Source organism: Pleurodeles waltl, chromosome 11 (genome assembly GCF_031143425.1).
Source record: "Pleurodeles waltl isolate 20211129_DDA chromosome 11, aPleWal1.hap1.20221129, whole genome shotgun sequence".
Taxonomy (NCBI): Eukaryota; Metazoa; Chordata; class Amphibia; order Caudata; family Salamandridae; genus Pleurodeles; species Pleurodeles waltl.
This window is the reverse complement of record NC_090450.1, coordinates 173,135,945-173,152,624: the sequence shown is the minus strand read 5'-3', so window position 1 is coordinate 173,152,624 and position 16,680 is coordinate 173,135,945. Positions and strand designations below refer to the sequence as shown.

The 16,680-nt window shown below is 41.3% G+C and overlaps 1 protein-coding gene across 4 annotated transcripts in view; it reads left to right on the top strand.

The window, feature by feature from the left end:
* RNF13 (ring finger protein 13) overlaps positions 1–16,680 on the top strand; it is a 292,449-nt gene that overhangs the window by 133,140 nt on the left and 142,629 nt on the right. For all 4 annotated transcript variants that reach the window (XM_069213370.1, XM_069213366.1, XM_069213369.1 and 1 more), the window contains one exon: positions 9,823–9,913. In XM_069213370.1, coding sequence (XP_069069471.1) covers positions 9,823–9,913 — 91 coding nt within the window. The remainder of the gene's footprint in view (positions 1–9,822; positions 9,914–16,680) is intronic.

Sequence of the window (16,680 nt, the reverse complement as noted above, 5' to 3'; positions counted from 1 at the left end):
AACGTAAGGATATATCGTTTTCCCTTAAAGCAGGCCTGATCACAACTTTACTTACTGAGATGTTAGACATTAGTTGAAAATACAATGAAGTTCTTAAAGGAAAATACATTTTCTAGGTAAATACTACGCAGCCATAGAAATGGCGATGATGATCAATGTAGTAATCCATTAACCGCATTAATCCATAGACCGTGGTCTGCGTCGAGCAAAACCAGAGATACATACTACTCAGCCTGGCACTGTTTCAGCTCTGGTTCTACTGTACAGGCTTTCACAGATTACTATACAACGTTAAATTGAGCAGAGAAGTAAATACCATAGAGATTGACATATACTTAGATAATGTGGCTCTGGCATGACTCACGCTTGTCCACCGTGAGTATTTGGCACGTATCACCACGGTGGAAGAGATCACATTCCCTAGCATGCCTAATGGTAAAGCTACCGGAAGTGATAAACCTGACAATTTAGTTCTGTAAAGAATATGGCACGCTTATTGCCCCTTACTTGCTTGCTGTATATCAAGAAGCATTCTATTCAGTTTCCCTCAATAGAACTCTGCATGGAGTCCTTTTGATCACATTGCTAAAAGCAGATAAAAACCCTACAAGTTTCAGTTCCTACAGGCCTCTACCACTAATAAGTGCTGACTATAATATTCCAGCACAGCTATTACCAGGTGGATTGCTTTACCTTATGCCCACTATGGTACTGCCCAAACAGTTGCGGTTTGTAACCCGGAGCGCAACCTCTTATAACTTCTACACAATATTTGCTCTTACACCACCTTAACCCAGTGTTTTTGGACGCCTCCAGGATGTTCAGCTTGATACATTAGCCCTACTTATTTCAGACACTTCGATGTGTTCAATAATTCTCATCCATATTAAGTGGGTGAAAATACTCCATGCCTCTCTTACACCTAAACTGCGAATAAACAACTTACTTCCCACTCCATTTGCTTCATAGTTTCATGAACTTATTTTCCCTCAATGTGCTTAAAATTCATTATAATCTGAATTCAGATTATCCTGCCAATGCCAAACATTCGAGCTCTAGACTACCAAGACCAAAGAGACAGAAACTATAGGGATAAAGGCAACAACAATGTAGTAATATGACTGAGGAAAGGCACACGGAGGCAAAAATAATTTCTTGCCAAAGGTAGGCAGGTAACAAAACTGCATGGGTACCTTTGTCCTTATCTCTATTGAATGCCATGTTTAGAACATACCTTGATAAACTTATACCTATCATTTTCAATTGCAAAGAAAAATTAAAAACGAAACACCTCTTTTGAGCTTCAGCAATGATCTGTATTATTTCATCTTTATCCTTCAGAAGGAACATCCACAGCGACATGGGCACAGGAATTGTAGAAGTGGGGGTTATACCCATTGGCCCATTTTTTTAGTTGGGGGGGGGCATGCATGGGATGAGCAACTCAGTTATTACTCTTTTGACTTTGTGGGCTCACCCATCAAAATCCAGGTTCTGGTCCATGCAGTGGACAAAGAGACAACAAATAAAGGATACTTGAGGCTCAGAGTTGTCCTAAGGCGGACAGAAAGACTGTGACCTTCCAAGTGTGTCCTCCTTCTGAAAGGCCGGAGTGCGGTAGCTCTCTCAATATGAAGTAAGTTTTTAGGGAATTGTTTGTTCATGACAATACATTTTGGTTCCCTAATTGATCAACAACAGGATTCCCAAAATTAAATGTCGGGCAACGATTTAATCGAGCTCTTTATTCTACTTTCCTTTCCACATTTTACTAACTTGAATAGCAAACAAAGCTGTAGGATGGAGAGGTTTTCCATCATAGAAGTGCTCTGCCAGCAAGCAAAGTCATTCGGGCCCAGGAGTGAAAAAACATGCTTCAGTTGGAAAATGCTGTGTACACATTTCCGTGTTTCTCCCAGTATATTGTGCCCACCACACTTAATAAACTACAGAATGCAGAGGATACCTGAACAAAAAGAGAGACCAGTTATACTTAATTAATACTTTCTGCAAAATTATACAGATTTATTTTTATTGAATACTTTTTCAAAACTCCCCATTTTGCAATTGCTGCTACGTTACTAGCACTTGTTTAGATAAATCCAAGCTTCCCCTTTTAACAACACGCCTTTGTGTCTTTGTTTCCTTATCCATCAACTAGTGCCATGAATTAATTCTATTTTCCGTGTGTACCGTAAAGGAAAATGCATACATTTGCACCGATGCAATGAAGCCATCCCCGAAAATCTCTAGTTTCGCTATTCCAGATGCGAATAGCTCATCCAGTCTTTGCATCAATTTCTTAGTCTTCTGGTACTTTTGGTTGTTTTCGTCTCCATTGTAAATGCGGGATATGGGAAGCCAGAATCCAAGGAACTAACCAGGACTGGATGACCTATTCAAGCCTGCCAGGAATTAAAAATGCTCTCAGGGTTACGTCCAGCCTGCACATGTTTGTTGAAAAACAAAAATCAAGTGTTTGAATAACAATCAGGTGACCAGATGCACAGCTCCCCCCCGCACCCAGTAAGCATAAGCGCATAAGCACTCATGCCATGGACACATTTATAAGTTTCTCACACATAAGAGTCAGTGGGATCACATGGCTGAAACTGAACCAATGAGAACATTAGAGGCCTATGGAACTTGTAGGACAGACCACATTTGACTTTCAAGATGATATAAAAATGTAAACTTTCCACAGCTGAACAAGCTACATGAAAGTTTATGCTTACTTTAACCAAATATGAAAGTGAGGGGTATATGTCAGAAGTGGTACAGTTTGTTACGGTTAAGAGGCAAATAAAATGAATTCCCTGATCACAATAGAGGTAAAGTAATTTCACAATCCCTCCCTTTGCGCACTTTTGTTCAACCTTTAGAGCAAATCAGTTGACGTAGGCCCTGTCAATCCATGGGTCATTTTGTCATCAAGACCTATTGAAATGCATTCAGTAGTAATGCCAATGTCATCAGTGATCTCGGTTAAAGACGGGGGATAAACCTTTATTCTTGGTCAGGCGATGAATGGTGCACAGATAGACTTCTTACTATGTATAGTAGAAAGAGTATGAAGAAAACAACTAATATCTGCATTATCTTCATCCCCAAACCCCCAAATGTGCTTTTCAGCCAAGACCAAATGTTCTATCAAGATTGAACCCATCATAAATGTTGTGCAATGCCTGAACTCTGCAATGGATGTGACCAATCTGGTCATGTACATTCAGAAAGGTATTTGGTATGAATGAGCTGCATTTTAAACCTACGATGACACAGTCTTGACCCTTGGCAGCTATGACAAAATCGAGACATTTTATTCTGTAAAATAACAGTTCTCTGAACTTATAAGTGATCTGATATTAATCCTAAAGTGATTGCAGTTGAATCTGCTACTTACTTCAGAATTTTGCCAATAGATTGAACTTCACGACTAGCCAGTCCCATTCCATGCATAAGAGAACAATAAGCTGGCAGTTTCAGATATTTTTATGGTACTGTTTTGCATTTAGGGAGTCTACCCAGGGGTATGATCGATAGCCGGAACAACTTAAGCAGGGTAGCACTATACAGTCTTTTTGAAACCATGTATTCACTCTGTTACTGCAAAAAAAGTAGGTGCCTATATATTCCTGAGGTCTGCTGTGTGAGTGAGGGACTCCTGATTGTGTCTGACAGTAATAGAGACTGAGTTCAGAGTATGGTCTTGCAGCAGCAGAGAAAAATCTCACCCTCTGTGTTCCACAAAGAAGTTGCCAGTTTTTTGCTATTCACAGTGTCAGTAGTGGCAGCTGGTGAAATGTGAAAATGTGAAAATGTAGAGGAATAAAATTTGGGGATGAGTTTTAAGTACTAAGCGAGGTAGCTTGACTGATACATTGGGAGTTCAGGACCCTCCCTCAACCTGAGAAAAGTTTGAAAAAAGAGAAGCAAATGGTGCATTTTAAAGCAAAATCCAATCAAGTAGGGAGAAATATATGTGCAATCATGTATGAAGTTGCAAGGTTTGTGCAAGTTAAACATAAGACCTATAAGTTGTGCTCTACGTATCAGACCTTTGTATGAGGAGTCTGAATGCTTGGAAAAGCCATATTTTCTGTGATGCTGAATTCTTTCAATTTTGTTCCAGAGTTAATGTATATGACCGAGCCATATACCCAGAATTACGCAACCACAAACATCTAGAATGCTAGAGTGTGTGTCTTTAAAATCAAAGCCTGTCCAGAATGGGGATGAAATACTGTAGAACTCTGCACCAATCGATTTCAAACAAATCAATACATTAATAGTCAAGTATAAGCGGCATATACTAGGCGTGCTTCACATTCATATTATTTGCAGAGGCTGGGTGAAGGATAGCTGTGAAGGAATGGCAGAGGTCAGCAAGTAATAAAGCCGCAATCCATCAACCCCTTTAGGATGGTTATTTAACTTTCTTCCTTTTAGTCGCAACAATGTTGTCGTCTCCTCACTTTACAATTATTAAATAATTTTAATGATCACTTAAAGGACTTTCTCTGAGACATTCTTGATGTTTTGAAGTCATGTTGTAAAGTCCCTTTTTTGGATAGTTTCCTCGTGCTGAATACCGGTCCAGGATGTTTGTTTCCTGTCCAGGGAGGACCTGGCATGGCAGTTCGGACTGGACTGATCCCATGGGGAACAGGGTCAAGCCTGATTTGCATATGGCTGGGTCCAAACTGGGGTGACATGGTGAGCAAAAGAATTGATCGATTAAACCCAGATCTGTGACTGGGGGTGAATGTTTGATTTACTCCACATTCCGTTCATCATTTGTGTTTCTTTCCAAAGGAGAATAGGGCAGCTGTGCTGTATTCCCCCTGTCTTCCTACAGTGGGCTGGTTTGAGGCCTGAAGTGCGCATTTCGGGGTGGCCACAGTCACAGACCTGTCCAGCTCAACATGCATACTTCATCTGTTGCTGTCTGCTTGCTGCATTGCCAATCGCTCAGATGGGCCATCCCTCCCTGCCTTCAACCTAGGGAGCAGCGAGAGGCCCAGTCCTGGCTTCAAGAGGATTTAGTTTTTAAATTATTTAGGGACTTGGGCAACACTCTAGTACCCCAGAGGAGGAACACCACTGAGTGTCATTAAGGTGAATGACAGTAGGCAAGACACATTGATTGGGGAAACAAGACTCCAGTGGATACGGTAAAAAAGCTGAGATATTGTCACATTCATCAAGGTAATGCCCATGCAAGTACAGATTAAGACCTATTCTTCCCTCCTACTCCCTCCCCTTGAATGTCAGCGGGTAAATGAGCACACCAGCATTAAGAAGGATTAAGATTTTGTTGGTACCGCTCCAAGAAATGCAGATAGGTATTTTCATTGTACATTGAGCATTGCTTCTGAAGGTGGGCAGTGGACAAGATACTGGTATTATGGAGTGGTTGATAGAGAGAGCTGCAATTGCAACTCCTATTCTAGCTGTTGTGCCCTCGTGATTCAGTAAAATCCAGTCCGGTCATGTAGAAGAAGATTGAGTTGAAGTTACAGTAGAGGCAGAAATAACTGGGATTTTGTTACTTAGTAGTCCGCTTAGTAGTTGCAATGAATCCAGGCTTGCATCCTGAGATACTGCACAATGATGTTTGTAGTAAGCAGTACTGATTGTGTCTGCTTATTCACAATTGATGTCACATTTGACAGCTCTGCAGTTCCTACTCACACTTTTCTAGAGTGGGAGCAGGACTTGGAAGAGGCCATCCCACCAGGGCTGGACAGTGGACTTTTGTTGATAAATGTGTATGCGGATCCAATTACCGGGATATAGTTTGACAGGCTTTGGTTGCATGAACAAAAAGGGCAAGACAAACCCGAGAACATAAGCTGTGGTGACAGCGAATAAGTTATTTCCAGTGCTGGAAACTAAATCATCATGCACGTACAACTTAAGCAAACGTGGAGAAACTGGCGGGTTAGGTTGGAGCTGTGAGAGCCATGCCTTGACATTATCCTTGTGATAAATGTTTAGTTTCCTGAGCAGGAATGACTTCAGTTGACCACTTATTTTTGAGTGTACAATTAAAGCACTCAGCTTTCCTAGATGACTTTAAATGGTATTCATAAAGGAAGTGTTGCTTGTTCCCTAGGGTAATTCATAATTGCTGAACTACAGAGGACACTTTAGCTGGGACCCCAAACTTAGGTATGGAATCTCAGATTAGCCTTTTCTCTACTGCAGTCCGTCTGCTTGGTATATGTGTATACTTCAGCCCCATCAGGAGACATAGGGCCTGATTACGCCGTTGATGGATGGGATACTCCACAAACGTGTCGGATATCCAGTCCGCCGTATTATAAGTTCCATTATATCCTATGGAACCTGTTAAACGGCCGGCTGGATATCCATCACATTTGTGACGGTGTATCCCATCTGCCAAGGTCATAATCAGGCCCACAGTCATTAGAATATAAGAGAATGAACAGCATATAGGCATTTATATAAAACTCATCTGCAGGTGGATAAAAAACTCAGATGATGTTGGTGGGGAGCTGGTGTGTCTTTAATTCCCTTCCCAGTATTACGGGCTTGACAAGTGACACAGTAGTGGCAATATTATTAGGCAACTTAAAGAAAGAATGAAGCAAACCAATACGTTTTTCACAGATTGTGCCATCTGTTCTGACACGGGTGATGCCTTTCAGGGCAACCACTCTCCCGGTGCCCTCTAACCTCAGTCCTCTGGGTTACCTTTTGCAATTCTATTTAATCCATTCCTGTTTCACAGCATCTGGTGCGCAGTCCTAAAATTCAGACAAATCACTGATATTACAAGCGATTCAGTAGTTTGGGCTATGTCCAGAGCCACATCAGAATTTGGGACCGTGCAACTTTGTACGTCAGCAAAAGCATGACTCCTAGACACTTCACCCTGAGAGGACTGATGAGCAGCACATTTAATAGTAGCAGTTTTAAAATGCATCATAAGAACATCAAGCAAGCCCTTAACATCAGTACTGTTCTTTATAGGTGTTCCTGTAGAGGTGAGGAAATTGCGCGTAAAAGCACCTAAAGTCATGACCTACATTGAAAGCATACTTTCAGTCAGTAAATAGGTACATTTCTTTGGAAAAGTATTAAAGCACTGTTAAGGACAACTCATTTAGCAACTTGAGCGGAATGCACTTGAGGTAAACAGTGACCCACAACAACTTCATATAAAAGACAAACCGCATAACTGGTTACAAACGTGCCGCAATCATTTCTAAGACATGAACTATCATCATATTATACAAATTTATAATTGGATTTTGGTGTATCGGAGATAAATATTGGCATTTGTCCAGTGAGCTGTAACTAATGAACAGTCATGGGGCACCTCGTCTTGACTGTGGGTAACAGTGAGGTCTGTTTCAAGACAGGACCCTGGACTGGGGTCCTGTGAGAGGTGGACAATAGCAGAATTTCATACTGAGACAAACTGGTTATGGATAAATGATGTATGGATAAGCAATGTGTTTTGGTGGTAAGCAGGAGGACGTGTGCAGCATGTGGCACAACCACAATAAAATTATAGCTGATGGGAATGTTTTCCAAGGATTGTACAAGATGGGTGGCAACCGCTAGAGCTTCTGAAGGTGGCTACAGTCCCACTACAACTGCATCAAAGACAAAAAGTAATAGGCTGTTGATTTCTTCTGAATTTTGTGATCTTGTACCACTATCCCAGGGGCAAGCCCATCTTTTTTTTATGACAATACAGAGAGAATGTTTGAATAATCCAAAAAACACATCGCAGTGGTGTAGGAAAGAGCTTGCTTCAGATTTACAAGGGCTTGCTGTGCTTCTCTTGTCCAATGCAAAGACTTTGGATTGTACCTCTTGACCTAATCTTGGTAACATTTATTTAGAGAAGCATTCTCAACAAAGTGTGTACCTGAGAGACAGTGACAGGACTTCATAACTTATAGATGCCTTCAATCCAGTTTGTTGATAAGTGTCTCTCCCTTGCCCTGATTTTGTGATTTAAATGGCGAACACGGGGAAGACAGAATTGTAATTTCATCCTTAAAGACCTATGCCCCATTTTGGCCAATTCACTGAGGGGATACAGCGAGTTAACCTTGCATTAGTCTAGTGAATCCAATACAATCAACAGATCATCTACATATTGAACCAAAGTATCTCTGCCAGCGAAAACATGGGTGTCCAAATCCTTGTTCAATGAATGAGAAAAGATGGATGAACCAAGTAAACCCTTGTGGGAGTTGATACCATGTTAATCGCCCCCTCTCCCCCAAAAATGGAAAAGTGAGGAAGTATTGTCTGCCTTCATGTATAGGGATAATGAAAAAGGCAGAAAAAAGATCTAAGCAGTGAACCATATGGAAGTGCTTGGAATACAAGACAATACGATCGCAGGGTTTGGCACAACAGAAAAACTTGGCATTAGTATGGCATTAGCATCTCTAAGATATTGCACAAAGCAGTACATGGCCTTACCAGATTTCTACTGACTAAATAGGAGTACTACATGTACTTATAGAGGGCAGTAGATCCTTTGATTTATTGAGGCAAAGATTATTTGTTGCATTCCTGGTTCTGCTTCGTGACATAACAGGTACTGAAGAGTACGAGCCAACTTCTTCATAGAATTTACTTTAATCTTTGCTGGCTCCGCTTCAGTGACACAACTTATGTCATTAGACTGTTGGCACTATACAGTAAAGGACACTTGATCAAGTATATCGAAGATGGATTCAGGTACATTAGTTTGATTTTTTTGAATTGTCTGTGTAATCAGTAACTCTGCATAAAACAGCTACGACTTCAATGTCAATCAATTTCTCTCCATTCAAAGAAACACCATTATAAATGCACTAAACATTACAATTCAATTTCCATAGAAAGAAGGTTCTTTCCAGTGGTGTTTAAGGGTGAGGAAGGGCTCGACAAGAAGTTGTGCTGATCATTAATGGGAACTAGAATAACAGAGAGGGTTTCTGTAGTGTGTGGGGCTCTTGTATTTGAAATGCCAGCAGCATCTATGGTGAAACCTGAATGAGGTAGTGAAGATAATTCAGAGGTTTTGAGGTCCAAGCAGCTAATACTGGTATCGGTAAGGCATGCGGTTATCACACATTTCACCTAGGGCCCATTTTGGTACAGTAATGAGTTTATGTAGGAGCAGTCTGCCCCATTTGAGGTGTCCTAAAAAAGGTAGGATTTTGTCTCCGAGGATGTTATGTAAACTCTAGTTGATCACTTTGGGAACATGCATTACAATTGTGTAAGGACAGTTCCATTTCCAGTGGCCCAGTTGTCACAACTAAAACATGCAACATTTCTCAGACACCTTCTTGGGTTTTTCCCCACTCTCTCTCCTGTTTGTCCTACCCTGTAATTTGATCTAGTCATTCCTCACTTGCTTCCCATTCTTCTACATTCTGTTGAAATAATTACATTTGTTAAGACATCAACCTAGATTGGTTTGACTAATTTTTCCTCTCTTACACTGCTCACTTACACATCTTTTAATCAATCTAAATCAGCATTAGATTCTCCTTTGATTTGTTTAGCTTGACATCACGAGCAAGGGGCTGACCCAAAGCTCACTCCATGCATATTGGAAACAATAGATCAGACCAACAGACCACAAAATCTGTTTGCAGCCAGATTTAAAAACATTTAGTTTAAAATAATCTATATGAACAGCCTCTCCCAACTTTGTTTAAGGCAGTTCTTCATGATTAAAGTTAGTGGAGGCATAACATAACATTTTACTACAGAATAAATTATTATTTAACCTATTGATTGCCATTCTCTTTATATTTTCAAATCACTCATTCTCGGAAGTTGAATTGATGAAGAAGATTGATATACCTTCCGTATTTATTGGTGAGGCGTCAGCCAATTCCCTTAAAGACGAATTCACGTATGAGAGAGGGTATGTATCTGTCTCTTTATAATTTATTTTGATAAGCCACGCTCTGACAGTAAATTAATTTGAATGTTTTGGCCAAATATTTTGTTTTTCTTATGATGCTTGTGAATAGGTTTGATAACCAGTTTGCAACATTTCATTAGTAGATAGCTTACTGGGTGAAAATGTAAGCTGTGTATTCTTTGCTATTTAATTGGTTGTGTTATCATTATATACCACCATTTTCATGCGTGTAGGTAATGGAAAGAAATAGAACTGCTTTGTAAGTTACAAATCCCATTTTTTCCTTTACTTTGAATTTAGTCCTTCTGCTAAGTTGAATCTCTAAAAAAAAAAAAAAAAAAAATAGATTAGAAGTGTGGATTTGTGGTTCCTTTAGAATACTGCCTGTTATGTGAAAATATTGTATCTTTTATTTTTGGCTCCAGTATGCTTCTGTTTCCACTACCATCCCGATGTATGGCTTGAAATGGTATTCCTCTTCCCTCTGATTATCAACAGTTATACAAAACGTATGTCATTTCAAAGTTGGAACATGAACCTAGGACCATCAAAGTGTTTATTTACAGTTTACCAATAGTTCTCACACTGAGAGGTTGTAGCGTACGATTTGTAACTAGCTTGCCCCATAAGAACAGAATTTCAGGGATTCATGGAAAATGATAAGGAGGTTGGGTCTGTGAGCACAGCAAAACTCCCATAGTCATCTAATATACCTTAGAGCTGTCCCTTGACTAGACCGTCAGTTTCATTGTATGGTGCATTTCTGCTGTTCATGAATCCTAAAGCATTTTGCCTCTTGGATGGGTAGTCATTTATTTATTTATTTTTAAATTAATTATGGGTAACCTTAGACATATTTCTCCTAATTTCATTTTCATTTATGCAGTTTGATTTTCAGGCCATAATCTTCTTTTGATTATTGGGTTGCCACAGTTTAAGACCTGTTTTTATCTAATATCTAAAATGGCATGGTCTGCGGTGTTGCACTTTTCTGATTAACTACTATATATTTTATGTCATGTTACATCAAATTATTCCTCACATTGGCTTCCCCAGAAAAGGCTTCCTAGTTTCCTGATGAATGAGCGGAAGATAGCCAAAATTACCGCTAAAACTAAAACAATCAGGTCATAAACTGTTTCCTAAAGCTAAAATGATTAGCTATGCTTCATAACTGGTTGTGAAGTTCTCCCTGTTTGGTCAGCTCTAAGTGTTGAATGACAGCAGAGGTCTAGGTGTGAAATAATTAATGCCTTTATGATCATCTTCAGAACTGATGGAAAGAAGAAGCGTGAGATTTTTTTCAGGGTAAATAAAAGGCCAAAACAACTAAATATTAGTGCTTTGATTTGTGACAAAGGGACAGTTTCTCCACCCAGACTTCTAGGTTTTTCACTACTGATTTGGGCTCAAGGGTTTGACCCAACGTGTTTGGCCACCAAAGTGGACCCCATTCTAGTGAGTGTTTGCCCAACTTAAGAATTTCTGTTTTATTGGTATCGAAACTCAAATAGTTCAAGTGCATCTACTGTGCCAGAGCTGACATATAGTTCTTAAATCCAGCAGGACCCCTCTCCTAAAAGGATGACATTGTTAGAATAAGGTTTGTCTCATCAGCATATGATACTAAGAACAACCCAGCGGATGTCACAGTTTCCATTGGTGTCCTTACCTAAATGTTGAAAAGTGTGGGGAATAAAGACGAGCCTTGAGGAACCCTAAACTCCAGTTGACGCTTAGTAAAGGCAAATGGAAAAGATATCACCTGAAAGTAGTAATTCTTCAGAAAGAGAGTCAAGCCAGCGCCTTACTCTGTATCTCGAGCTCATTCAGTCTGCGCAAGAGCACCTTATGGGATACGGTATTCAGAGCCAAATTTAAATCTAATAAGATTAAAATGGCAGAGCCCCCATTATCCACCAGCTGATGAAGCTCCTCGATAACCTTGAGCAAAATCATCTCTGTGGTATGAACCGGCCTAAAGCCATTCTGAAAAGGATGTAACAGTTGAATTCCTCCAAATACTTTATCAGTCGGCCAATCACATGCTTCTCTCCAGTTTTCGCCTGAAACGGCAAGAGGGAGAGTGCCCATTAATCTTCAGGCAAAGCGTGATCTAGGGTGGGTTTTTTAAGAGAGGAATCACTTTAGCATGTTTCCAGTTGTGTGGCGCCTCAGTAGCTGAAATTGAAAGATTTAACAGACTGAGGAATTTTGGGAAAAGAACCGAACCTGCCATTTTTAAAATGTCCAGCCTTCTAGGATTATTGTATGTTCCAGATCATACCTTATATTTAAAGGTCTGTAGTCAGTTTAAGTCCAGTGGCTAAAATCTGTCTAGACAGGTGAACTCCAAATCTGATTGAATGGGCTGTAGTGGTCCAGCAATTGGGTTTTCCTCGAGAAAATTGGAGTGAATCCTTTACTTTTTAAACAAAGTAATCCACTAGCAGATTACATTTGCCATTTAATGCATCAATCAGGAGAATTATCTGCGGCCTTATTAGACTCTGCACAATCGTATAGATCTCTTTAACTGGATTCTTAGTAACGTATACATATTTACCATACAGACCAGGTTGTCTAGGAATTTAAATGTAAAAGTGGGCAACATTGTAGATTTTTTTGGTAGTAGGAATGAAAGATGTCTCTTCTTATCGTGCGCTTGATAGTACTGAAGTACTGAATTGCAAACTCGGTCTTTTTATATATATATATATATATATGTTCGATGGCATGTGTAGCTGCAGATACACATGCTGTGCACATCCCGCCATCTGGTGTTGGGCTCGGAGTGTTACAAGTTGTTTTTCTTCGAAGAAGTCTTTTCGAGTCACGAGACCGACGGACTCCTCCCATTTCGACTCCATTGCGCATGGGCATCGACTCCATCTTAGATTGGTTTTTTTCCGCCATCAGGTTCGGACGTGTTCCTTTTCGCTCCGTGTTTCGGGTCGGAAAGTTAGTTAGAATCTCGGAAAAAACTTCGGTATTGTTTACGTTCGGTATCGGGTTAGTTACAACAGATCGACACCGAATTTAGAAGAGTTCCGCTGGCCCTTCGGGGTTTTTTCGATCCCCGTCGGGGCCTGGTCGGCCCGGCCACGTGTGAATTCAAGGCTGATGGAACGGACCCCATTCCGCTTCTGTCCAAAATGCCATAACAAGTATCCGTATACGGATCAGCATCTGGTCTGTAACTTGTGCTTGTCACCAGAGCACAAGGAAGATACTTGTGAGGCCTGTCGAGCGTTTCGGTCCAGAAAGACGTTAAGAGACCGAAGAGCCAGAAGACTGCAGATGGTGTCGACGCCGACAGAACAAGAGCGTTTCGAGGAAGAAGAGGAAGCTTTCTCTATCCACGAATCGGACTCGGAAGAGCTCGAGGCCAAAGAAACGCCGAAAACCGTGAGTAAGACGTCGAAACATAAGACTCACGAGAAGTCAACAAGAGCCCAGGGGACGCCACCGCCAACAGGTCATGGCTTAACCCAAAAAAGCAGTGACCGAGCCAAGGCACCGAAAAAGGGCACGCTGGTGTCGAAGTCATCCGACTCCGGTCGAGATACCGCCACACAGCAATCTCGGACCCGAGACATCGGCTCTGAGAAATTTCGGCACTGTGACAGCGGCACCGAACAAATTCGGCACCGAGACTCCACCACGTCGTAAATTACAAAGGTTTCTTCGGAGCCTAAAAAGACCTCCGAAAAAGTTTCGGTTCCGAAACATCCAGCCTCGGAGCCGAGAACAGGTTCCTATACAGAGGAACAAGGATTAGCCTCACAAATGAAAAAACATAGATTTGGAGAGGAACTTCAAGTTGTAGAGCCAGACTATACTCAAAGGAGGCTCCACATTCATCAAGACACAGGGAATATAACCACTCTTCCTCCAATTAAAACAAAAAGAAAACTTGCCTTTCACGAAAAGGACAAGGAGCCACAGGCAAAGGTGGCAAAGAAAACAACTCCACCACCTTCTCCACCACCATCAGTGCACACATCACCAGTAGCAACTCCTCCACTGATGCACTCCCCGACTCATACTGCCATGAGTCAAGATGATCCCGATGCATGGGACCTTTACGATGCTCCAGTATCGGACAACAGCCCAGACTCGTACCCTACCAGGCCGTCCCCTCCTGAGGACAGTACATCTTACACACAGGTGATCGCAAGGGCAGCTGCTTTCCATAACGTCACCTTGCATTCAGAACCAATTGAGGATGACTTCTTGTTTAACACGCTAACCTCCACTCATAGCCAGTACCAAAGACTACCTATGCTCCCAGGAATGCTAAAACATTCAAAACAAATCTTTCAGGATCCTGTTAAAGGCCGAGCCATTACTCCAAGGGTGGAGAAAAAGTACAAGCCACCGCCAACAGATCCTGTTTATATTACAACGCAGTTAACTCCAGACTCAGTAGTTGTCGGAGCAGCTCGTAAGAGAGCAAACTCTCATACATCGGGAGACGCACCACCTCCAGGCAAAGAGAGTTGCAAATTTGATGCTGCGGGCAAAAGGGTTGCAGCACAAGCAGCAAACCAATGGCGCATTGCCAATTCACAAGCGCTTTTGGCAAGATATGACAGAGCTCACTGGGATGAGATGCAACATTTGATAGAACACTTACCCAAGGAGTTCCAAAAAAGAGCACAACAAGTGGTGGAAGAAGGACAAAGTATCTCTAATAATCAGATACGGTCTTCAATGGATGCAGCAGATACGGCTGCAAGGACAGTAAATACTGCAATAACAATAAGAAGGCACGCATGGCTCCGCACATCGGGTTTCAAGCCGGAAATTCAACAAGCCGTGCTAAATATGCCATTTAATAAACAGCAGTTGTTTGGGCCGGAAGTCGACACTGCTATTGAGAAACTCAAGAAAGACACTGATACGGCAAAAGCCATGGGCGCACTCTACTCCCCGCAGAGCAGAGGCACCTTTCGCAAAACACCTTTTAGGGGAGGGTTTCGAGGACAACCTACAGAAACCACAACATCACAAACAAGGCCCACTTACCAAAGCCAATATCAGCGGGGACGTTTTCGGGGGCAATATAGAGGGGGACAATTCCAAAGAAGTAGAGGAAAATTCCAAAGCCCCAAAAGTCCTCAAAATAAGCAGTGACTCACAAGTCACACATCCCCATCACATAACACCTGTGGGGGGAAGATTAAGCCAATTTTACAAACATTGGGAGGAGATAACAACAGATACTTGGGTACTAGCAATTATCCAGCATGGTTATTGCATGGAATTTCGCGAATTCCCTCCAACAGTCCCATCGAAAACACACAGTATGTCGAAACAACATATAAATCTTCTAGGATTAGAAGTTCAAGCATTGCTCCAAAAAGAAGCAATAGAATTAGTACCAAAACAAGAACTAAACGAAGGAGTTTACTCACTGTACTTTCTGATACCCAAAAAAGACAAAACTCTAAGACCTATACTAGATCTCAGAATATTAAATACATACATCAAATCAGACCATTTTCACATGGTTACACTACAAGAAGTAATCCCACTGCTCAAACAACAAGACTACATGACAACACTGGATCTAAAGGATGCATATTTCCATATACCAATACATCCTTCACACAGGAAGTACCTAAGGTTTGTATTCCAAGGGATACATTACCAATTCAAAGTGTTGCCATTCGGAATAACAACTGCGCCAAGAGTTTTTACAAAATGTCTAGCAGTAGTAGCTGCACATATCAGAAGGCAGCAAATACATGTGTTCCCGTACCTAGACGATTGGTTAATCAAAACCAACACGCAAAAACAGTGTTCACAACACACAAATTACGTCATAGAAACCCTACACAAACTAGGTTTCTCAATCAATTACTCAAAATCACACCTTCTGCCGTGTCAAACACAGCAATACCTAGGAGCAACAATCAACACTGTAAAAGGAATTGCCACTCCAAGTCCACAAAGAGTCCAAACATTCCAAAATGTCATACAACCCTGTATCCAAACCAAAAGATACAGGTCCAATTAATAATGAAACTCCTAGGCATGATGTCCTCATGCATAGCCATTGTCCCAAACGCAAGGTTACACATGCGGCCCTTACAACAGTGCCTAGCATCACAGTGGTCACAGGCACAGGGTCAACTTCTAGATCTGGTGTTGATAGACCGCCAAAAATACATCTCGCTTCAATGGTGGAACAGTATAAATTTAAACCAAGGGCGGCCTTTTCAAGACCCAGTGCCACAATACGTAATAACGACAGATGCATCCATGACAGGGTGGGGAGCACATCTCAATCAGCACAGCATCCAAGGACAATAAGACATTCAGCAAAAACAGTTTCATATAAACCACTTAGAACTGTTAGCGGTATTTCTAGCTCTGAAAGCATTTCAACCCATAATAACCCACAAATACACTCTTGTCAAAACAGACAACATGACAACAATGTATTACCTAAACAAACAGGGAGGAACACACTCGACACAGTTGTGTCTCCTAACACAAAAAATATGGCATTGGGCGATTCACAACCACATTCGCTTAATAGCACAATTTATTCCAGGGATTCAGAATCAGTTAGCAGACAATCTCTCTCGGGATCACCAACAGATCCACGAATGGGAAATTCACCCCCAAATACTGAACACTTACTTCAGAATGTGGGGAACGCCACAAATAGATCTATTTGCAACAAAAGAAAACTCAAAATGCCAAAACTTCGCATCCAGGTACCCACAACATCAGTCTCAGGGCAATGCACTATG